This window comes from Scyliorhinus torazame, chromosome 13 (assembly GCF_047496885.1).
Source record: "Scyliorhinus torazame isolate Kashiwa2021f chromosome 13, sScyTor2.1, whole genome shotgun sequence".
In the NCBI taxonomy this organism is placed as follows: domain Eukaryota; kingdom Metazoa; phylum Chordata; class Chondrichthyes; order Carcharhiniformes; family Scyliorhinidae; genus Scyliorhinus; species Scyliorhinus torazame.
The window spans coordinates 113,248,538-113,271,737 of NC_092719.1; the positions used below are offsets into that span (position 1 = coordinate 113,248,538).

Sequence of the window (23,200 nt, forward strand, 5' to 3'; positions counted from 1 at the left end):
CCATTATATCCTTAAAACTGACATTACGAATGATGTTCCAAATATCTATCATAGATAGACATAGTTTGGAACTTTCCCATCATTGGGATTTTATGTTCCCATTGGCAGCACACCCCCGCCCATGGGTTTCCTGGCAGCATGGGGTGTTTTCAATATGAGAGAATGAGAATGAGAATCGCTTAATGTCACAAGTAGGCTTCAAATGAAGTTACTGTGGAAAGCCCCTAGTCGCCACATTCCGGCGCCTGTTCAGGGAGGCTGGTATGGGAATCGAACCATGCTGCTGGCCTGCCTTGGTCTGCTTTAAAAGCCAGCGATTTAGCCCAGTGTGCTAAACCAGTCCCTAATAGGAAATCCCATTGACAATCAGCGAGAACTCAGAATCCGCCGCCAGTGAATGGCGTGCCACTCATAAAGTGCGAATTCTCTGCTTTTGAGACCAAGTGTGGTGGTGGGTGGCCTCAATGGCGCCTTTCCCACTGGCCAGAATGGTGGGAGCTGGTGCCAGTTTCTGCGCTAATGAACAAATTAATTATGCAAGACCCCTTGCTCCTCTGCCTGCCATCGTGAGCTGTCACCACACATCCCTCCTTACACATTGCCCGACTTATCTTCGTCAAGCTAACTCTCCTCCCCCTTTTCATAGTAACTTCATTGAAGCCTGCTATTGACAATAAGCGATTTTCATTTCATTTTCATTTCATTTCATCCTCCTCCCCCCTCACCTATGGCCTCACCGTACACTCCAACCACGGTCGAACATCAGGGGCGTCATTCTCCGACCCCCCGCCGGGTCGGAGAATGGCCGTTGGCCGCCGTGAATCCCGCCCCCGCCCCCGCCGAAGTCTCCGAAGGGAGAAAAGTCGGCGGGGCGTTAATGGCGCCGCTGCCGCGGAGAATGTCACGGGTCTGCGCAAGGCAGCCGATTTTCGGCCTGCCGATATTCTCCCTTCCAGATGGGCCGAAGTCCCGTCGACGTGATGACCGTTCACGTCGACGTCAATCAAACCTCCTTTTCATCGGCGTGACCCGGTGCTCCAGGCTCACGCCGACCAGCGAGGAGGTGAGTGACGGCCTGGGGGGTTGGCTCTGGGCAGGAAATGGCGTGGCCGCAGACTGATTGCCTGAGGAGAGGTGTGTCTCGGCTTGTGTGTGTGTGCGGCGGGGGGGGGGGGGGGGTCCGTGCCGGGGTGGAGGTTGGGGGTTGGGGAGGGGGTCCGTGCCGGGGTGGAGGTTGGGGGTTGGGGAGGGGGTCCGTGCCGGGGTGGAGGTTGGGGGGGGGTCCGTGCCGGGGTGGAGGTTGGGGAGGGGGTCCGTGCCGGGGTGGAGGTTGGGGAGGGGGTCCGTGCCGGGGTGGAGGTTGGGGGTTGTGGAGGGGGTCCGTGCCGGGGTGGAGGTTGGGGGTTGGGGAGGGGGTCCGTGCCGGGGTGGAGGTTGGGGGGGGGTCCGTGCCGGGGTGGAGGTTGGGGAGGGGGTCCGTGCCGGGGTGGAGGTTGGGGAGGGGGTCCGTGCCGGGGTGGAGGTTGGGGGTTGTGGAGGGGGTCCGTGCCGGGGTGGAGGTTGGGGGGGGGGTCCGTGCCGGGGTGGAGGTTGGGGGTTGTGGAGGGGGTCCGTGCCGGGGTGGAGGTTGGGGGGGGGGTCCGTGCCGGGGTGGAGGTTGGGGAGGGGGTCCGTGCCGGGGTGGAGGTTGGGGGTTGCGGAGGGGGTCCGTGCCGGGGTGGAGGTTGGGGGTTGTGGAGGGGGTCCGTGCCGGGGTGGAGGTTGGGGGGGGGGTCCGTGCCGGGGTGGAGGTTGGGGAGGGGGTCCGTGCCGGGGTGGAGGTTGGGGGGGGGGGTTCGTGCTGGGGTGGAGGTTGGGGGTTGGGGAGGGGTTCCGTGCCGGGGTGGAGGTTGGGGGGGGGTCCGTGCTGGGGTGGAGGTTGGGGGTTGGGGAGGGGGTCCGTGCCGGGGTGGAGGTTGGGGGGGGGGTCCGTGCCGGGGTGGAGGTTGGGGAGGGGGTCCGTGCCGGGGTGGAGGTTGGGGAGGGGGTCCGTGCCGGGGTGGAGGTTGGGGGTTGTGGAGGGGGTCCGTGCCGGGGTGGAGGTTGGGGGGGGGGGTCCGTGCCGGGGTGGAGGTTGGGGGTTGGGGAGGGGGTCCGTGCCGGGGTGGAGGTTGGGGGGGGGTCCGTGCCGGGGTGGAGGTTGGGGAGGGGGTCCGTGCCGGGGTGGAGGTTGGGGGTTGCGGAGGGGGTCCGTGCCGGGGTGGAGGTTGGGGGTTGTGGAGGGGGTCCGTGCCGGGGTGGAGGTTGGGGAGGGGGTCGGTGCCGGGGTGGAGGTTGGGGGTTGTGGAGGGGGTCCGTGCCGGGGTGGAGGTTGGGGGGGGGGGTCCGTGCCGGGGTGGAGGTTGGGGAGGGGGTCCGTGCCGGGGTGGAGGTTGGGGGTTGCGGAGGGGGTCCGTGCCGGGGTGGAGGTTGGGGGTTGTGGAGGGGGTCCGTGCCGGGGTGGAGGTTGGGGGGGGGTCCGTGCCGGGGTGGAGGTTGGTGAGGGGGTCCGTGCCGGGGTGGAGGTTGGGGGGGGGTTCGTGCTGGGGTGGAGGTTGGGGGTTGGGGAGGGGTTCCGTGCCGGGGTGGAGGTTGGGGGGGGGTCCGTGCTGGGGTGGAGGTTGGGGGTTGGGGAGGGGGTCCGTGCCGGGGTGGAGGTTGGGGGGGGGGGTCCGTGCCGGGGTGGAGGTTGGGGAGGGGGTCCGTGCCGGGGTGGAGGTTGGGGAGGGGGTCCGTGCCGGGGTGGAGGTTGGGGGTTGTGGAGGGGGTCCGTGCCGGGGTGGAGGTTGGGGGGGGGGGTCCGTGCCGGGGTGGAGGTTGGGGAGGGGGTCCGTGCCGGGGTGGAGGTTGGGGGTTGTGGAGGGGGTCCGTGCCGGGGTGGAGGTTGGGGGGGGGGTCCGTGCCGGGGTGGAGGTTGGGGAGGGGGTCCGTGCCGGGGTGGAGGTTGGGGGTTGCGGAGGGGGTCCGTGCCGGGGTGGGTGATGGGAGGGCAAATGAGTTGGTCCACCTGGCCAGGTGCCAGCCTCCAACAGTTGGACCCATGCGGTCCATGCCACCTGGCTGGGGCGAGGAGGGGATATGGGCAATGATGACATGTCGTCGTTCCCCTCCCCCCCACCAGGTCGTCATGTTTTCAGATCATCCAGCGATGTTGGCCGCCGTGGTGGCAGCCGCTCATGTCTATGTTGCCCTGGATGAGGAGGAGGAGGAGGAGGAGGAGGAGGAGGAGCGTGCCAGAGAGGCGGCGCAGGCTGCCGCAGAGGGGCAGGCGGCAGCCGCCCAGGCTGGAGGGACACCTGACCGACAGGACGAGGAGGGGGAGGAGGACGTCGCGGCCCCACGGCAACGGAGGCACCCGAGGGCGCCCCGTGTGTACCGGCCCCGGCAGTCATACCAGGACCTCACGGACCGGGAATGCAGGAGGAGACTCCGGATGAGCCGGGAAACCGTGGCACACATCTGCCACCTGCTGGCACACCTGTCACCGCGTGGCACTGGCGGGGGACACCCTCTCCCCGTGTCCGTCAAGGTTACGGTGGCCCTGAACTTTTTTTTTTTTTTTTTTTTTTTTTTTGTTATAAATGTTTTATTGAAAATTTTTTCCCAAACAACAATTTTTCCCCTCTTACAAAGCAAACGCAACAATAACAATACAGAAATTTTAAACACTACACAAGTAACAAAACCCCTTTATCTTTGACCTAAACTAAACCCCCCCTCCCCCCCCCCACCCTCCCCCTGGGTTGCTGCTGCTGGTCATCTGTCTTCCCTCTAACGTTCCCCTAGGTAGTCGAGAAATGGCTGCCACCGCCTGGTGAACCCTTGAGCCGATCCTCTCAGGGCAAACTTTATCTGCTCCAGTTTAAAGAACCCCGCCATATCATTTACCCAGGCCTCCAGTCCGGGGGGTTTCGCCTCCTTCCACATGAGTAGGATCCTGCGCCGGGCTACTAGGGACGCAAAGGCCACAACGTCGGCCTCTTTCGCCTCCTGCACTCCCGACTCTTCCGCAACTCCAAATAGAGCTAACCCCCAGCCTGGTTTGACCCGGGCCCTCACCACCCGCGAAATCACTCCCGTCACTCCCTTCCAATACCCTTCCAGTGCCGGGCATGCCCAAAACATATGTGCGTGGTTTGCCGGGCTCCCGCCACACCTCCCACATTTGTCCTCCACTCCAAAGAACCTGCTCAATCTTGCTCCCGTTATGTGTGCTCTATGTAGCACCTTAAATTGAATCAGGCTAAGCCTGGCGCATGAGGAAGAGGAATTTACCCTGCTTAGGGCATCAGCCCACATACCCTCCTCTATCTCCTCCCCTAGTTCTTCTTCCCACTTTCCTTTTAGTTCGCCCACCGACTCCTCCCCCTCTTCCCTCATCTCTCGGTAAATCTCTGACACCTTGCCCTCTCCGACCCACACCCCTGAAAGCACCCTGTCCTGTATCCCCTGTGTCGGGAGCAATGGAAATTCCCTCACCTGTTGTCTAGTAAATGCCCTCACCTGCATATATCTCAAGAAATTTCCCCGGGGCAACTTATACTTTTCCTCCAATGCTCCCAAGCTCGCAAAAGTCCCATCTATAAATAAATCTCCCACCCTCCTAATTCCCAACTGGAACCAGCTCTGAAATCCTCCATCCATTCTTCCTGGGGCGAACCTATGGTTGTTCCTGATTGGGGACCCCACTAGGGCTCCCCGCACCCCTCTCTGTCGCCTCCACTGTCCCCAGATATTCAATGTTGCCGCCACCACCGGGTTCGTGGTAAACTTTTTAGGTGAGATCGGTAGCGGCGCCGTCACCAGCGCCTCTAAACTCGTCCCTTTACAGGACTTTCTCTCCAGTCTTTCCCACGCCGCTCCCTCACCCTCCATCATCCATTTACGTATCATTGCCACATTGGCGGCCCAATAGTAATCGCCCAAGTTCGGTAGTGCCAATCCTCCTCTGTCCCTACTACGCTGAAGGAACCCCCTCCTTACTCTCGGAACTTTCCCTGCCCACACGAAGCTCGTGATGCTCCTGTCTATTTTATTAAAAAAGGTCTTAGTGATTAGTATAGGGAGACATTGAAATACAAATAAGAACCTCGGGAGGACCATCATCTTAATTGCTTGCACCCTGCCCGCCAGCGATAGAGGCTGCATGTCCCACCTCTTGAAGTCCTCCTCCATTTGTTCTACCAACCGTGTCAGATTAAGTCTGTGCAAGGTTCCCCAGCTCCTAGCGATCTGAATCCCCAGGTATCGGAAGTTTCTTTCCACTTTCCTTAGAGGCAAGCCTTCTATCTCTCTACTCTGGTCCCCTGGATGTATCACAAATAATTCACTCTTCCCCATGTTTAGCCTATACCCCGAGAAATCCCCGAACCCCCTCAAAATTCGCATAACCTCTATCATTCCCCCCGCTGGGTCCGACACGTATAACAATAGGTCATCCGCATATAACGAGACTCGGTGTTCTTCTCCCCCTCTAATCACCCCTCTCCATTTCCTGGAGTCTCTCAACGCCATGGCCAGAGGTTCAATTGCCAACGCGAACAACAATGGAGACAGCGGGCATCCCTGTCTTGTTCCCCTATATAGTCGGAAATACTCCGATCTATGTCGACCTGTAACTACGCTTGCCGTTGGAGCCCCATAAAGAAGTCTAACCCAGCTAATAAACCCGTTCCCAAACCCAAACCTCCTTAACACTTCCCATAAATACTCCCACTCCACCCTATCAAATGCCTTCTCTGCGTCCATTGCCGCCACTATCTCTGCCTCCCCCTCCACTGGGGGCATCATTATCACCCCTAATAGTCGTCGCACGTTAACATTCAGTTGTCTCCCTTTTACGAACCCTGTCTGGTCTTCGTGCACCACCCCCGGGACACAGTCCTCTATCCTCGATGCCAGTACCTTTGCCAACAATTTGGCGTCCACGTTCAACAATGAAATGGGTCTATAGGACCCGCACTGCAACGGATCTTTATCCCTCTTCAAAATTAACGATATCGTCGCCTCCGACATCGTCGGGGGTAGAGTCCCCCCTTTCCTGGCCTCATTGAACGTCCTCACCATCAACGGGGCCAACAAGTCCACATATTTTCTGTAATACTCCACCGGGAACCCGTCTGGTCCTGGGGCCTTCCCTGCTTGCATGCTTCCCAGTCCCTTAATAACCTCGTCCACCCCAATCGGTGCCCCCAGGCCTACCACCCCCCGCTCCTCCACTTTCGGGAACCTCAATTGGTCCAGGAACTGCCGCATCCCCTCCTCTCCCTCTGGGGGTTGAGACCTATACAGTTCCTCATAGAAGGTCTTGAACACCTCATTTATCTTTCCTGCCCTTCGCACCGTGTCTCCCCTTTCGTCTCTAATTCCTCCTATTTCCCTCGCTGCTGCCCTCTTTCGCAATTGATGAGCCAACAGGCGACTCGCCTTTTCCCCATATTCATACCTCCTCCCCTGTGCCTTCCTCCACAGTACCTCCGCCTTTCTGGTGGTCAGAAGGTCAAATTCCGTCTGGAGTCGTCTCCTCTCCCTGTACAATTCCTCCTCCGGGGTCTCTGCAAATTCCCTATCCACCCTTAAAATCTCCCCCAGTAATCTTTCCCTTTCCTTGGCCTCTGTTTTCCTTTTGTGGGCCCCAATGGAGATCAGCTCTCCTCTGACCACCGCTTTTAGTGCTTCCCATACCACTCCCACAGGGACCTCGCCGTCGTCATTGACCTCCAGGTATCTCTCAATACACCCCCGCACTCTTGCACACACTCCCTCATCCGCCATCAGTCCCACATCTAATCGCCAGAGTGTTCTCTGCTCCCTTTCCTCTCCTAATTCCAGGTCCACCCAATGTGGGGCATGATCCGAAACCGCTATGGCTGAGTACTCAGCTTCTTCCACCCTAGAGATCAACGACCTTCCCAAAACAAAAAAATCTATCCGGGAGTACACTTTATGGACATGGGAGAAGAAGGAATACTCCCTAGCCCTAGGTCTAAGAAATCGCCATGGATCCACTCCCCCCATTTGGTCCATAAACCCCTTAAGTACCTTGGCCGCTGCCGGCCTTCTTCCGGTCCTTGAGCTGGATCTATCTAGCCCCGGGTCCAGCACCGTATTAAAGTCCCCTCCTAAAATCAAGTTTCCTACCTCCAGGTCCGGTATACGCCCCAGCATCCGTCTCATAAATCCCGCATCGTCCCAGTTTGGGGCATACACGTTAACCAACACGACCTCCATTCCCTCCAGCCTGCCACTCACCATTACATATCTACCTCCGCTATCTGCTACGATGTTCTTTGCTTCAAATGCGACCTGTTTCCCCACCAAAATGGCCACCCCTCTATTCTTTGCGTCCAGTCCTGAGTGGAACACCTGTCCCACCCATCCTTTCCTTAGCCTAACTTGGTCCGCCACCTTTAGGTGCGTCTCTTGGAGCATAACCACGTCTGCCCTTAGTCCTTTCAAATGCGCGAGCACTCGGGCCCTTTTTATCGGTCCGTTCAGGCCTCTCACGTTCCACGTGATCAGCCTCACTAGGGGGCTACCTGCCCCCCTCCCGTGTCGACTAGCCATTACCTTCTCTAGGCCAGTCCCATATCCCGCCTCCGCGCTCCCGCTCGCTCCCCCAGCGTCGCACACCATCCCCGCCCACCCACTCTTTAGCCATTTCCTTTTGGATTTCCGCAGCAGCAACCCAGTTGTCCCCCCCCCCCTTCTCCCTCCCTCCTCCCCTCCCCGCTAGATCTCTTTCTAGCTTGATTGCTCCCCCCATATTACTTCCGTAAGTCAGCTGACTTCAACTGACCCCGGCTACTCCTGCTCACTCCTCGACCCCCCCCATGTGGGGAACTCCCATCCGCCTTGCGCCTGTCTTCCCGCCTTATTCTTTCTGGTGCGGGAACATCCCTTTACCTGACCCGCCTCTTATGGCGCAGCTCCCTTTCCCCTCCCCCTCCCCTTCCCCATTCTCCAACTATGTCCCGTCTTTCCCCCCTCACCGGCGCCCACATTTCCCCAATGTCTCCCCCCTTCCCTGTTTACTTCTCAATTAACTTCCACCGTAACATTAACAATAACATTTCCTGCAGCATCAGTCCCTCAGTTCCGATCCAATTTCTCTTCTTTGATGAAGGTCCATGCTTCCTCCGCCGTCTCGAAATAATGGTGTCTCTCCTGATACGTGACCCATAGTCTTGCCGGCTGCAGCATCCCGAACTTCACCAATCCTTTTATGCAACACCTCTTTGGCTCGGTTGAAGCTCGCCCTCCTTCTCGCCACCTCCGCACTCCAATCCTGGTATACCCGTACCACTGCATTCTCCCATCTGCTACTCCGCACCTTTTTAGCCCATCTCAGGACCTCTTCTCTATCCTTAAGGCGGTAAAATCGCACGATTATCGCCCTGGGTGGTTCTCCCGCTTTTGGTCTTCTCGCCGGAATCCGATTTGCCCACTCCACCTCCAAGGGGCCCGTAGGGGCCTCAGCACCCATCAGTGAGCTCAGCATCGTACTTGCGTACGCTCCACAGTCCACTCCTTCCACACCCTCAGGGAGACCCAGTATCCGAAGGTTCTTCCTTCGCGCTCCATTTTCTAGGGCTTCGATCCTTTCAGTACACTTTTTATGAAGTGCCTCGTGCGTCTGTGTCTTAACCGCCAGGCCCAGGATCTCGTCCTCAATATCTGTCACCTTCTGCTCCACCACACGGAGCTCTGTCTCCTGGGTCTTTAATGTCTCCTTGAGCCCCTCAATTGCCTGTAGCAACGGGGTCAGCACCTCCCTCTTCAGCAGCTCCACGCACCGTCTCACAATTTCATGCTCAGGCCCCCATGTCGCCTGCGCTTTCTCCGCCGCCATCTTGTACTTCTCTCTTTCTGACCCTTTGGTCGACGATTCTTCGCGCTGCAGCCGCCGCCGCCGGTTTTTTCCTCCTTCGTTTGGGGGGGACTCCCTTCTCACACGCCCCACACCGGGTTGCGTCGTCGAAAAATTCCCCGTTGAGGCTCTTAAAAGAGCCCGAAGGTCCGTCGGAGCTGGAGCCGCCGAAGCGTGCGGCTAGCTAGGCATCACCGCAACCGGAAGTCCCTTCAGTGGCCTTGATGAGGTCTTTTCACAGTTGTTCCCTCTGCTGCTAGAATTCACCTTTGATACAGGCCCTCAGGTCAGCTTGCAGCTTTAAGCTTGCCCTTCCCCCGCCTGCATGCTGGAAGAGGCCCTGTTTATCCTGTAGTTGCAGCCAAATCTTTCACTGTTTCTGCGTGTGTCTGGCAACCAAGAGACATACCCTTCCTGGGGGACACTGTCGGGGGAATATTGCCGCCTTCTTCCCACACCGGGAAATGTCAAACAAATGCCGTGGGGGCCCTGTAAAAGAGCCCAAAAGTCCGTTCCAAGCAGGAGCTGCCGAATATGCGACCTAGCTCTGCATAGCCGCACCCGGAAGTCCGTGGCCCTGAACTTTTATGCAACGGGGTCATTCCAGGCACCGAGTGGGGACCTGTCCGGCATATCGCAGACATCGGTGCATCGGTGCATCCGGGCAGTGACAGATGCCCTTTATGCCATGGCGCACCGCTACATCCGCTTCCCCGTAGACCGGGCCAGCCAAGATGCCCGGGCCGTGGGCTTCTCTGCCATTGCCGGGTTCCCCATGGTCCAGGGCGCGATCGATGGGATGCACGTCGCCGTGCGGCCACCTGCAGATAACAGGGCCGTGTTCACTAATAGGAAGGGGACCTATTCGATGAACGTACAGGTGGTCTGCGACCACCGCATGATGATCCTGCACGTCTGCGCCCGTTACCCAGGCAGTGTACACGACTCATTCGTGTTGTCGCGGTCATCCATCCCCGGCATGTACGAGGGACGCCATCCCCGGCTGAGGGGCTGGTTGCTGGGCGACAGGGGCTACCCATTGCGATCGTGGCTGATGACGCCTATACGGAGGCCACGCAATGAGGCGGAGAACCGCTACAATGATGCCCATGTAGCGACAAGGGGAGTGATCGAGAGGTGCTTTGGCGTGCTGAAGATGCGTTTCAGGTGCCTGGACCTCTCTGGGGGCGCCCTCCAGTATCGGTCAGATAGGGTCGGCCGCATCATTGTGGTGTGCTGCGTCCTGCACAACATAGCCCAGCAGAGGGGCGATGTGCCGCAGGCAGAGGAGGGCGGAGTGGAGGAGCAGCAGGAAGAGGCCCAGTCCTCCCCAGATGAGGGGGATGGGGGCAATGGTCAGGGCAGACGGGGTAGACACAGACGGGTGGCTGTCCACCGTTACCGGCTGGCCCAGCGGGCACGGGACAGACTGATAGACGCCCGCTTCACTGACTAGATGGGCGTGGGAATCGGGTAGTATGGCCACAGACCGCACACCATGACAACAGCCGACCACCCACACCCCCCACCCATCCATCCACCCAGCACCATCACCCCCCTCCCCAACCCCACACACCCCACCCGCATGCACACCACCCCCCCACTCCCAATTGCCGATCCACCGGCGGCACAACGGGCCGGGCTCACCCAGTTGCGGGTGGACGCGTGTCTATCGCAGGCCATGGAGAATGATGACAACCCGCCTCCGATGAGCTCCTGGCTCTACATCGTTGGACTATGTCTGACCCATGGCCACAGTACCACCATCCACCCGGACCATCCCTGCATGCGGCTGTGACACTGCAGCGCACGGTCCCGTCCTCTGCCCGGGGGATGTTGATGGCGGCCCAGGGGGAAGGGGGCAGACTCACCTGGGGCTGAGGTAAGACCACCCCTCACACACACACTTGCGCTCAACGTACATGACACCCCCGCACACTTTGGACAGAGCACAAAGGCAGCTTCGGTAGGTGTAACATTGACTTTAATAACCAAAGGAGTTCATGCACGTGCCCTAGCGCCTAAAACTCATCTGTGCCCTGCACCCGTGCCAACTTACTCAGTGTCTAATTGTTTGGCCTTACGGGCCCTTTGACTACGTCTACGTGGTTCCCCAGACGGTACAGCAGAACTGGAGGTGGACTCCTGTGATTCCTGCCCTCTGACACTGGATCCCTTTGGCGGCCGTTTCCTGGGGCGTCCTGGCCTAGATGGGCCAGGCTGCGGCCCGGGCGACTGGGATGGCGAGCTGCCAGCCTGTCCTGCCCGTTGCCCACCCGATGCACCTGGGACGGAAGGGGGGGAGTCCGAGGTGTCGCGGTGTACCGGGACCTCCCCTACAGAGGGAGCCGGGACGGACCACACCACCTCCTCCTCCCTCGGGGTGCCCGATGGCCCCCAGGCCTCTACATGGGTGGGGGATGCGAACGGACTGGCCATCCGACGCGCCCCCGACATCTGGCGCTGCCAGTCCTGGAGGCCCGTGCTGGTATCGACAGGGGTCTGCAGGTTTGCAGCCATGGAGCCCAGGGGGTTGTCGAACCCTGTCTGCGACAGTGCGACGCCAGCTCGCACATGGCCACTGGCGCCGATGCCCTCAGCGATGGCCTGCTGAGACTGGGCCATGGCCTGCAGAGACTGGGCCATGGCCTGCAGAGACTGGGCTATGGCCTGCTGAGACTGGGCCATGGCCTGCTGAGACTGGGCTATGGCGTTGAGCGCCTCTGCCATCTGGCGCTCGCACTGGCTCATGGCCTCCTGTGAGAGGGCAGCCATTTCCTGGGCCACAGACGCCGCCTGCACGGAAGGCCCCAGGCCTCGCAAACCGTTCCCCATGTCTGACACCGTCGCACCCATTGCCTCCACCGCGGACGCCACCCGTGCGGTGTCAGCCTGGGTGGCACGCATGACCGGGACCACTCCCAGCTCCTGGACGCGGGTGGACTCCTCTACCTGCGACCGCAGCCGCCGCAAGCCACCCGTCACCCTATTCGCTCGTCTCCGTGTCGGTGGTTGCATCGGATCTATGTGGGTGTGGTAACTGCAGGAACCCGGGATCCATCTGGGCGGCAGATGTTCGCTTGGCCTGGGCTGCCCTCCGACCGCCCGGTCCCTCTGCTGCTCCTACCTCCACCTGCTGTACCGGGACGGCTGTGTTGTGCGCACCAGTGAGTGTACCAGACGCCTCATCACTAAAGTGCCCAACCGTGGTGAGTGTTTCTGCGATGGTGGAGGGTGTTGGTGACAGCAGTGGCGTTGTGTCATGCTCTTCGTCCCACTCTGAGTCCATGGCACTTTGGGGTGGGGGTTCGTCTCCACCCATCCACTCTGAGTCACTGTCCGGTATTTCGTCTTCCCGGGTAGGGGTGTCCTGGGTAGTGCTGTCCCGGGTAGTGCTGTCCCGGGTAGTGCTGTCCCGGGTAGGGGTGTCCTGGGTAGTGGTGTCCCGGGTAGGGGTGTCCTGGATAGTGGTGTCCTGGGTAGTGGTGTCCTGGCTCGGATGTGACGGGGGCCTGTGGCTGCCACCCCTCATCGCTGGGTGGTCGCTCCCGCACGTGACGGGGGTGTCGTCTCCCTGTTGCTCCAGGTCTCTCCGTCTCCCGTGGTCTCCGAGGGGCATCCTGCGGGCGTCGCATGCTGGAGGGTTCGGGTCTCTCCGTCTCCCGTGGTCTCCGAGGGGCATCCTGCGGGCGTCGCATGCTGGAGGGTTCGGGTCTCTCCGTCTCCCGTGGTCTCCGAGGGGCATCCTGCGGGCGTCGCATGCTGGAGGGTGCGGGTCTCTCCGTCTCCTGTGGTCTCCGAGGGGCATCCTGCGGGCGTCGCATGCTGGAGGGTGCGGGTCTCTCCGTCTCCCGTGGTCTCCGAGGGGCATCCTGCGGGCGTCGCATGCTGGAGGGTGCGGGTCTCTCCGTCTCCTGTGGTCTCCGAGGGGCATCCTGCGGGCGTCGCATGCTGGAGGGTGCGGGTCTCTCCGTCTCCCGTGGTCTCCGAGGGGCATCCTGCGGGCGGTCTGCATCTGCGGGGATGGGTGCCTGGCCGTTTGGTCCTGCGATACACAATGAAGCATGCATGGTTAGACATCAGGCAGTGATCAGGTGATACGGGAGAGGGGGATATAGGGGAGGGGGGATATGGGGACGGGCTGTTGGTGGCTCACTTGCTCGTGGGGCCCCGACCTCTGCATCAGCAACCTCCCGGTCCTCAGGTCCGCCAGCCAGTTCCAGGGCCCTTTCCTCGTGTACGGTCAGTGGCCTCTCATCAGCGGGCCCTCCTCCAGTCCTCACATGCTCCCTATTGTTGTGTGCGCGCTTCTCCTGGGGGGGGGGGGGTGGTGGCAGGGGTAAAAGGCAACAGTGTTAGGCAGGTATATGAATGCACGCCATCGGTTGCGCGTGCATTGCAGAGGTTAAGGTTAGGGCTGGATTCACTTGGGGATATGGGGGATATGGGGGAGGGGGGATATGGGGGAGGGGGGATATGGGGGAGGGGGGATATGGGGGATATGGGGGAGGGGGGAATATGGGGGATATGGTGGAGGGGGGATATGGGGGAGGGGGGGATATGGGGAATATGGGGGAGGGGGATATGGGGGATATGGGGGAGGGGGGATATGGGGGAGGGGGGATATGGGGGATATGGGGGAGGGGGGATATGGGGGAGGGGGGGATATGGGGGAGGGGGGATATGGGGGATATGGGGGAGGGGATATGGGGGAGGGGGGGATATGGGGGAGGGGGGATATGGGGGAGGGGGGATATGGGGGATATGGGGGAGGGGGGATATGGGGGAGGGGGGGATATGGGGGAGGGGGGATATGGGGGATATGGGGGAGGTGGGATATGGGGGATATGGGGGAGGGGGGGATATGGGGGAGGGGGGATATGGGGGATATGGGGGAGGGGGGGATATGGGGGAGGGGGGATATGGGGGATATGGGGGATATGGGGGAAGGGGGAATATGGGGGATATGGGGGAGGGGGGATATGGGGGAGGGGGGGATATGGGGGAGGGGGGATATGGGGGATATGGGGGAGGGGGGATATGGGGGAGGGGGGATATGGGGGAGGGGGGATATGGGGGAGGGGGGATATGGGGGATATGGGGGATATGGGGGAGGGGGGATATGGGGGAGGGGGGGATATGGGGGAGGGGGGATATGGGGGATATGGGGGACGCTCACCCTGCCTGCTCTGACGAGGTCGTTCACCTTCTTGTGGCACTGGGTGCCTGTCCGTGGTGTTAGGGCCACAGCGGTGACGGCCTCTGCCACCTCCCTCCACAGACGCCGGCTGTGGCGTGGGGCAACTCTGCGGCCGTGCCCGGGATACAGGGCGTCCCTCCTCTGCTCCACCGCATCCAGGAGCGCCTCCACATCGCGTGACTCGAACCTCGGGGCTGAGCGACGGCCAGCCATCAAGTCGGGTGTTGCGGTCGGCTGTTCCGGTCGGGTGGGGGGGAGCTGCGTGGCCTTATGAGCCGTCACGCCGTGCAGCGCGTATGACGCTGCACGGCGTGAACCACTGCGCAAGCGCGGATCCCGTTACGTCGCTGCTAGCCCATTTCGGGCCGCAGACTATCGGCCCATTTTTATGACGTGACGCAAGTGGGATTTGCGCCGTTTTTTGCGCCGATCGGCGGAGTTTCCGCCGATAACGGAGAATTTCGCCCCAGACCATTGTTGCGGTGACAGATAGACACTGCTGTGTGGCACCAGGGGAAAGGAGATGCCTGTACTCTCCAACCCCAGATGTCGTACTTATCTGACTTGGCGAAACAGGAGAGTCCATGGTCCAGTAGCATGGTGCTGTCAATGTAGACCAGCTCAGCATAGAGATGGAGGCAGGAATCGCTCTGCCTTGGCAGAGTGGTGTCAGGAGCAGTGCAGCACTCTAGCAGAAAGGTTTTGTTACACTCAACTCAAAGTCTCTTGTGAATTGATGACATCTTTGTGTACATCACTCTTCAGCAATAAGGGGCGAGATTCTCCGACCCCCCGCTGGGTCGGAGAATCGCCGGGGGCTGGCGTGAATCCCGCCCCCGCCGGTTGCCGAATTCTCCACCACCGGATATTCGGTGGGGGCGGGAATCACGCCACGCCGGTTGGCGGGCACCACACCCCGCGATTCTCCGGCCCGGATGGGCCGAAGTCCCGCTGCTAAAATGCCTGTCCTGCCGGCGTAGATTAAACCACCTACCTTACCGGCGGGACAAGGCGGCGCGGCGGGCTCCTGGGGGAGGCGCTGGGCGATCTGGCCCTGGGGAGTGCCCCCACAGTGGCCTGGCCCGCGATTGGGTCCCACCGATCCGCGGGCGGGCCTGTGCCGTGGGGGCACTCTTTTCCTTCCGCCTTCGCCACGGTCTCCACCATGGCGGAGGCGGAAGAGACTCCCTCCACAGCGCATGCGCGGGGATGCTGTGAGCGGCCGCTGACGCTCCCGCGCATGCGCCACACGGCAAAGTCATTTCCACGCCAGCTGGCGGGGCACCAAAGGCCTTTCCCGCCAGCTGGCGGAAATCAGTCCAGCGCGGGCCTAGCCCCTCAAGATGAGGGCTCAGCCCCCCAAGATGGGGCGACTTCCGCACCTTTGGGGCGGCGCGATGCCGGACTGATTTGCGCCATTTTTGGCGCTGGTCGGCGGACATCGCGCCGATTGCGGAGAACCCCGCCCCTTGTTTCCCTTCGGGGCATATGAGAGTGAGTTACCTGGAAAGGGAACATCCAAAAATTCAGTAGCAGTGGAGTCAGATAGCAGGAAGCCGCATCTTGGTCAAAGGACACTTGTTTGTCAGTGTTGACTGTAGGAAGATTGCTTCAGACTGATCACGTGCAGGAGACATTCATGTGCCTCAGCTTGGACAGCTGGTTTGCTACCAGCTCAGGCACTATGCTTGTCTTTGTCAGGTAACAATCATTATTCATCTTTTTCTGCAGGAAAATAAATCTCATATTGCAAAGGAAAGGGCCCAGATTGGTAACAGGGTCTCCATCTTAGATATCCTGACACCAATGGAGTAGGGGACATTGGGATTGATAGGGCAGTATATTGAGGCTCTGAAGTCCATTGGTTCCTATGCACCATGGGAAAATTCAAAATTTCTCTTACAATTGCTTTCAAGTGGCAATTAACTGCCTTAATTACCTACTCGTCACATTGAGGCACGCTGTCCTCCCACCATGCTGTCTGCCCCATGTGAATCTAGATTTGACATGAAAATGCTGGACTTCCCATATTACATCATCTCTCATGATATTCCGCACTGTTCCCCTGTTCCCTACCTCCAAGACTGTCCTCAAAAGACCCAGAAAATTCCAAGCTTTGTAATAATATTAGGCACAACCTCAGAATGCACAAGACAAGATCAGAAAGGTGGCGGGGGGGGGGGGGGGGGGGCATAAGGTTCTCAGGTTGGGGATAATGGACTGCGAGAAGTACAAAAAGGAGAAAATATAATTTTTCTCAGAATAAATAGAGGTCAACTTGCTTCATCCCTGGATGTTAATTGTATACTACATTAACTGAGGATTCACATGTGCAAAATAAATAGACACAAACTGAAATTGTGGATATTGGGTTATGAGGAGTGTAGTGACAACCACATACCTCATAAGTGCCTGTAAAAATGTGTAAAGATTAGCTTCACGTCTATCCGACACCAACTGGCTTTCTGGATTATAACAATTACTCACTTGTTTCACATGACTAGGTACATGATCGCTAAAAGCTATATGAGAAAACTACACAGTAAATGGATAGAGAAATGGCAGGAGGGTCACCTCTGTAACGTCGTTTTTGTTCAGAGACTTCAGACTGGCTAAAGCTGCATCCAGAGCAGGCAGCGCCTCATCTAAATCTTTTTGAGCATCGTCAGCAATTGCCTGGGCTAAATTTGCCTTTACTGTGGCTTTTGCTTCCTCTTCACTTACGGCCTTTCGAGTTTCCTCTGCAATAGCAGTATCGACCTGCAAAATAGCATGCCTATCAGCAACAGCACACAAGTAAACAAAACTTTTACAAGTTCTGAATAGCAATAAATATAGGCCTGATTGGCAACTTGCCATTCTTTCACAAAAATTCAATAAAATTCCTGACAGAGTAGCAACAGTGTGCAATCTATGCAATAAATCTCATTAAACTTTAAGTTATCTTCTGGGTTGTACATTTATCTACTGATTTGTAAAAAGTAGAAAATGAACTAATCAACATAACAATCACATTAACATAAATACTGGGCTGAATTCTCCGTTTCTGAGGGTAAAATTTGACTCCAGCGGAGGATGTGAGCCGTTTTACGCCAGAAAAATCGGCACAACGTCTGCACCGATTCAGCTATTTTAAATGGGCTAGCACCATTGCCACATGGAACGCAATCAATTCCATGAAAAACGGTGCCGGATTCATCAGGTCCGTGATTGGCACTAATGAGGCTCACATGCCGCAGCCGCACTTAAATGGGGACCCTTGTCGTGGGGCAGGAGTCACAGCAGGCTGCCTCCACTCCTGCTGTACTGTCTGGGGAACCCCTAGGTGTAGTTTTAGGGCCAGTAAGGCCAGAAAGTTAGACACCAGTTTAATTGGCACGGTTGCAGGGCACAGTGTAGTTATAGGACAGTATATATCTCTTCACAATAAACACCTGTTAACACCGTTAAAACCTGCCTTGGTGCTCTGTCTGATAGGTGTGGGGGTGGGCAGGTCCGGGTTGGCCTGGGCGGGTGGATGGCGGGGGGTGGGGGGCCCACCCATATGGCTGGTGTCAATGTGTAGAACCAGGCGCCGAGGTGGGTGGTCAGTGGGTGCACAGCAAGATGGCTGCCGTAACGGCGGTCGGTGCCTGGGCAATGCCCCAGTCCTGTGGGGAGGGTGTTATAACCTGCCTGCTTACCACTGGCTGGGGACTAATGGCAATCCCACAATCCTTAGGGAGTTTGAGCTTCCCCAATGAAAGGGGGCGGAGAAATCATTAGCAGAACCCTGCATAAATAGAGCTGGCCAGTATGGAACCAGATAGAGAGAGGAGTGAGCAGCAAGGGAGTACTGCTGCTGATGTGTATATATGTAATTGCAAATAAAGTTATTTCTTTCTATTCTACAAACTCATGCTGAATTCTTCGTGGCCCTCACAAAAGGGGGCATCCCGGCTGCTCGGCCTGTTCCCCCTCCTGGCTTCAATTCCGACCATGGGTGGCCGTGTGGAGTTTGCACGTTTTCCCTGTGTCTGCATGGGTTTCTTCCGGGTGCTCTGGTTTCCTCCCAAAGGTTTGCATGTTAGGTGGATTGGCCATGCTAAATTGCCGCTTAGTGTCCAAGGATATGTAGGTTACAATTGTTCACAATTTACATAGATGATTTGGAGTTGGGAACCAAGTGCAATGTGTCCAAGTTTGCAGACGACACTAAGATGAGGGTAAAACAAAAAGTGCAGAGGATACTGGAAGTCTGCAGAGGGATTTGGATAGGTTAAGTGAATGGGCTCGGGTCTGGCAGATGGAATACAATGTTGAGAAATGTGAGGTTATTCATTTTGGTAGGAATAACAGCAAAAGGGATTATTATTTAAATGATAAAATATTAAAACATGCTGCTGTGCAGAGAGACCTGGGTGTGCTAGTGCATGAGTCGCAAAAAGTTGGTTTACAGGTGCAACAGGTGATTAAGAAGGCAAATAGAGTTTTGTCCTTCATTGCTAGAGGGATGGAGTTTAAGACTAGGGAGATTATGCTGCAATTGTATAAGGTGTTAGTGAGGCCACACCTGGAGTATTGTGTTCAGTTTTGGTCTCCTTACCTGAGAAAGGATGTACTGGTGCTGGAGGGTGTGCAGAGGAGATTCATTAAATTAATCCCAGAGCTGAAGGGGTTGGATTACGAGGAGAGGTTGAGTAGACTGGGACTGTACTCGTTGGAATTTAGAAGGATGAGGGGGGATCTTATAGAAACATATAAAATTATGAAGGGAATAGATAGGATAGATGCGGGCAGGTTGTTTCCACTGGCGGGTGAAAGCAGAACTAGGGGGCATAGCCTCAAAGTAAGGGGAAGTAGGTTTAGGACTGAGTTTAGGAGGAACTTCTTCACCCAAAGGGTTGTGAATCTATGGAATTCCTTGCCCAGTGAAGCAGTTGAGGCTCCTTCGTTAAATGTTTTTAAGATAAAAATAGATAGTTTTTTGAAGAATAAAGGGATTAAGGGTTATGGTGTTCGGGCCGAAAAGTGGAGCTGAGTCCACAAAAGATCAGCCATGATCTCATTGAATGGCGGAGCAGGCTCGAGGGGCCAGATGGCCTACTCCTGCTCCTAGTTCTTATGTTCTTATGTTAGGTGGGTTTATGGGGGCTGGGTGTGGAATGCGCCTGATCTTTCTGAGGGTCACTGCAAATGGGATGGACTGAATGGCCTCCTTTCGCGCTGTAGGAATTCGAATTGCAATTACAACTTACATCGATGCGGGCTACATAGAACATATTGGGGGTGGTTCTCCAGCTGGGAGAAAATCCCGTTATGTTGGGAGAATTGCAACAGAGTTTCAAAACGGGATTTGCGCCAGGCGCAAATCAGTTTCCATTCTCCTGGCCCACTCCAGCTGGCATGATCATAATCTCATCTAGAAAGGGCAAGAACCCGATCACGACTGATTTGCATTCATTTTAATCTCATTAGTGAGATTAAAGTTGAATGAAGTGGCATCCAGCATTCACCTTTGCCATCCTCGCGGGAAGTCACCCGAGGTGACGTGAATCATGCTAGACTCTAAAAGCAGGGACCAGGCACCAGGGACACCGAGGGGGAGCAAGGGGTGAGTACTCCTTCTACACTTACTTCCAGAATGCCAAAGGGGAGGGTCAATCAGGGAGGTGGGGATCGGAGGGCTTAGGGTGGGCTGGGGGGGCTCAGGTCAGGGATTTCTCGGAATGGAGGCTGTGTGGAAAGTCTTCCTTCTGTAGCCTTGAAAGCCTTTCAACTATCTTTCAGCATGTCAATGATCTGTCAGATGAAGGTAAAAATCCTTCCTTTGATATGTTGGAAAATACTGAAGTGCCTTTTTTGCATTCAATTTAATTCCACTTTAACATTCTCAAGCCTCTGGGCTTGCTGAGAAGCCTACAATGTTTGACCAGCATTACTTACATTCAATTTTATGGTCTATTACCTTTTACAAACCTCTTGCTTGACAGGTCCAGGCTATTTCAAAGGAGGGCTAAGCTTTGTTTGAGTTTATAGCTCTTCACAGTCCATTAACTCTGAAGTGCTTCCTCTTTTCAGTGCTGTTGTTTCTCACCGTGTTTTTTTATAGAGGCTATGGGTGGGATTCTCCCTTTTGGGGACTAAGTCTCCATGCCCGCCGGAAATCGGGTGAGAATCACTCCGCACTTTTTCCTCAAAAGTCCGGGGTAATTCCCCATTTTTCAGGGGGCTAGCAGGGCCCCGGCGTGCGTCCCGCAGCTCTGGCTGCCGGCGGGGCCCTGCTGTCCAGACCGCGCTGCCGTGCATGCGCACAGTGGCCGCGAGAGGGTCCGGCGTGAATGGCTCTTCTCCACCCCTGCGCCGGGCGTGATTCTGGCGCAGATGGTTGGAGAATCCTGCTCTTTTTTTTTTATCTGAAAAATCAGGGGCGAAATTTTCCATTATCGGCGCAAAGTCCGCCAATCGGCGCAAAAAACGGCGCAAATCCGACTTGCGTCACGTCGGAAAAATGGGTCGAAAGTCTCCGGCCCGAAATGGGCTAGCAGCGACATAACCGGATCCGCGCTTGGGCACGTGGTTCACGCCGTGCAGCGTCATACGCGCTGCACGGCATGACGGCTCATAAGGCCGCGCTGCTCCCCCCCACCCGACTGGAACACCCGACCGGAACACCCGACTGGATGGCTGGCCGCCGCTCAGCCCCGAGGTTCGAGTCACAGGATGTGGAGGCGCTCCTGGACGCAGTGGAGCAGAGGACGGACGCCCTGTATCCCCGGCACGGCCGCAGAGTTGCCCCACGCCACAGCCGGCGTCTGTGGAGGGAAGTGGCAGAGGCTGTCACCGCTGCGGCCCTGACACCACGGATAGGCACCCAGTGCCACAAGAAGGTGAACGACCTCGTCAGAGCAGGCAGGGTGAGCCTCCCCATATCCTCCCTCCCCCATATCCCCCCTCCCCATATCCCCCCTCCCCCATATCCCCCCTCCCCCATATGCCCCCTCCCCCATATCCCCCCTCCCCCATATCCCCCCTCCCCATATCACCCATATCCCCCCTCCCCCATATCCCCCCTCCCCCATATCCCCCCTCCCCCATCCCCCCTCCCCATATCCCCCCTCCCCCATATCCCCATCCCCAATATCCCCCATATCCCCCCTCCCCATATCCCCCATATCCCAGATCCCCCATATCCCCCTCCCCATATCCCCCCTACCCATATCCCCCCTCCCCCATATCCCCCCTCCCCCATATCCCCCCTCCCCATATCCCCCCTCCCCCATATCCCGCCTCCCCCATATCCCCAAGTGAATCCAGCCCTAACCTTAACCTCTGCAATGCACGCGCAACCGATGGCGTGCATTCATATACCTGCCTAACAGTGTTGCCTTTTGCCCCTGCCACCCTCCCCCCCCCCCCCACAGGAGAAGCGTGCACACAACAATAGGGAGCATGTGAGGACTGGAGGACGCCCCGCTGATGAGAGGCCACTGACCGAACACGAGGAAAGGGCCCTGGAACTGGCTGGCTATGGGGGGGGGGGGGGGGGGGGGGGGGGTGAATGCGGGTGGGGTGGGTGGGGTTGGGGAGGGGGGTGAGGGTGCTGGGTGGGTGGATGGGTGGGGGGTGTGGGTGGTCGGCTGTTGCCATGGTGTGCGGTCTGTGGCCATACTACCCGATTCCCACGCCCATCTAGTCAGTGAAGCGGGCAGCTACCAGTCTGTCCCGTGCCCGCTGGGCCAGCCGGTAACGGTGGACAGCCACCCGCCTGTGTCTACCCCGTCTGCCCTGACCATTACCCCCATCCCCCTCATCTGGGGAGGACTGCGCCTCTTCCTGCTGCTCCTCCACTCCGCCCTCCTCTGCCTGTGGCACATCGCCCCTCTGCTGGGCTATGTTGTGCAGGACGCAGCACACCACAATGATGCGGCCGACCCTATCTGACCGATACTGGAGGGCGCCCCCGGAGAGGTCCAGGCACCTGAAACGCATCTTCAGCACGCCAAAGCACCTCTCTATCACTCCCCTTGTCGCTACATGGGCATCATTGTAGCAGTTCTCCGCCTCATTGCGTGGCCTCCGTACAGGCGTCATCAGCCACGATCGCAATGGGTAGCCCCTGTCTCCCGGCAACCAGCCCCTCAGCCGGTGATGGCGTCCCTCGTACATGCCGGGGATGGATGACCGTGACAACACGTATGAGTCGTGTGCACTGCCTGGGTAACGGGCGCAGACGTGCAGGATCATCATGCGGTGGTCGCGGACCACCTATATGTTCATCGAATAGGTCCCCTTCCTATTGGTGAACACGGCCCTGTTATCTGCAGGTGGCCGCACGGTGACGTGCATCCCATCAATCGCGCCCTGGACCATGGGGAACCCGGCCACGGCAGAGAAGCCCACGGCCCGGGCAACTTGGCTGGCCCGGTCCACAGGGAAGCGGATGTAGCGGTGCGCCATGGCATATAGGGCATCTGTCACTGCCCGGATGCACCGATGCACCGATGTCTGCGATATGCCGGACAGGTCCCCACTCGGTGCCTGGAATGACCCCGTTGCATAAAGGTTCAGGGCCACCGTAACCTTGACGGACACGGGGAGAGGGTGTCTCCCGCCAGTGCCACGCGGTGACAGGTGTGCCAGCAGGTGGCAGATGTGTGCCACGGTTTCCCGCCTCATCCGGAGTCTCCTCCTGCAATCCCGGTCCGTGAGGTCCTGGTATGACTGCCGGGGCCGGTACACACGGGGCGCCCTCGGGTGCCTCCGTTGCCGTGGGGCCGCGACGTCCTCCTCCCCCTCCTCCCCCTGTCGGTCAGGTGTCCCTCCAGCCTGGGCGGCTGCCGCCTGTCCCTCTGCGGCAGCCTGCGCCGCCTCTCTGGCACGCTCCTCCTCCTCCTCCTTCTCCTCCTCCTCATCCAGGGCAACATAGACATTAGCGGCTGCCGCCACGGCGGCCAACATCGCTGGATGATTGGAAAACATGACGGCCTGGTGGGGGGGGAGGGGAACGATGACATGTCATCATTGCCCATATCCCCTCCTCCCACCAGCCAGGTGGCATGGACCGCATGGGTCCAACTGTTGGAGCCTGGCACCTGGCCAGGTGGACCAACTCACTTGCCCTCGCATCCCCC

General features: G+C 58.2%; 1 protein-coding gene across 1 annotated transcript in view; it reads right to left on the reverse strand.

Moving 5' to 3' along the window:
- dnah1 (dynein, axonemal, heavy chain 1) overlaps window positions 1–23,200 on the reverse strand; it is a 1,119,271-nt gene that overhangs the window by 322,815 nt on the left and 773,256 nt on the right. The window contains exon 54 of the mRNA XM_072472076.1: window positions 16,662–16,847. Within this exon, the coding sequence (XP_072328177.1) occupies window positions 16,662–16,847 (186 nt within the window). The remainder of the gene's footprint in view (window positions 1–16,661; window positions 16,848–23,200) is intronic.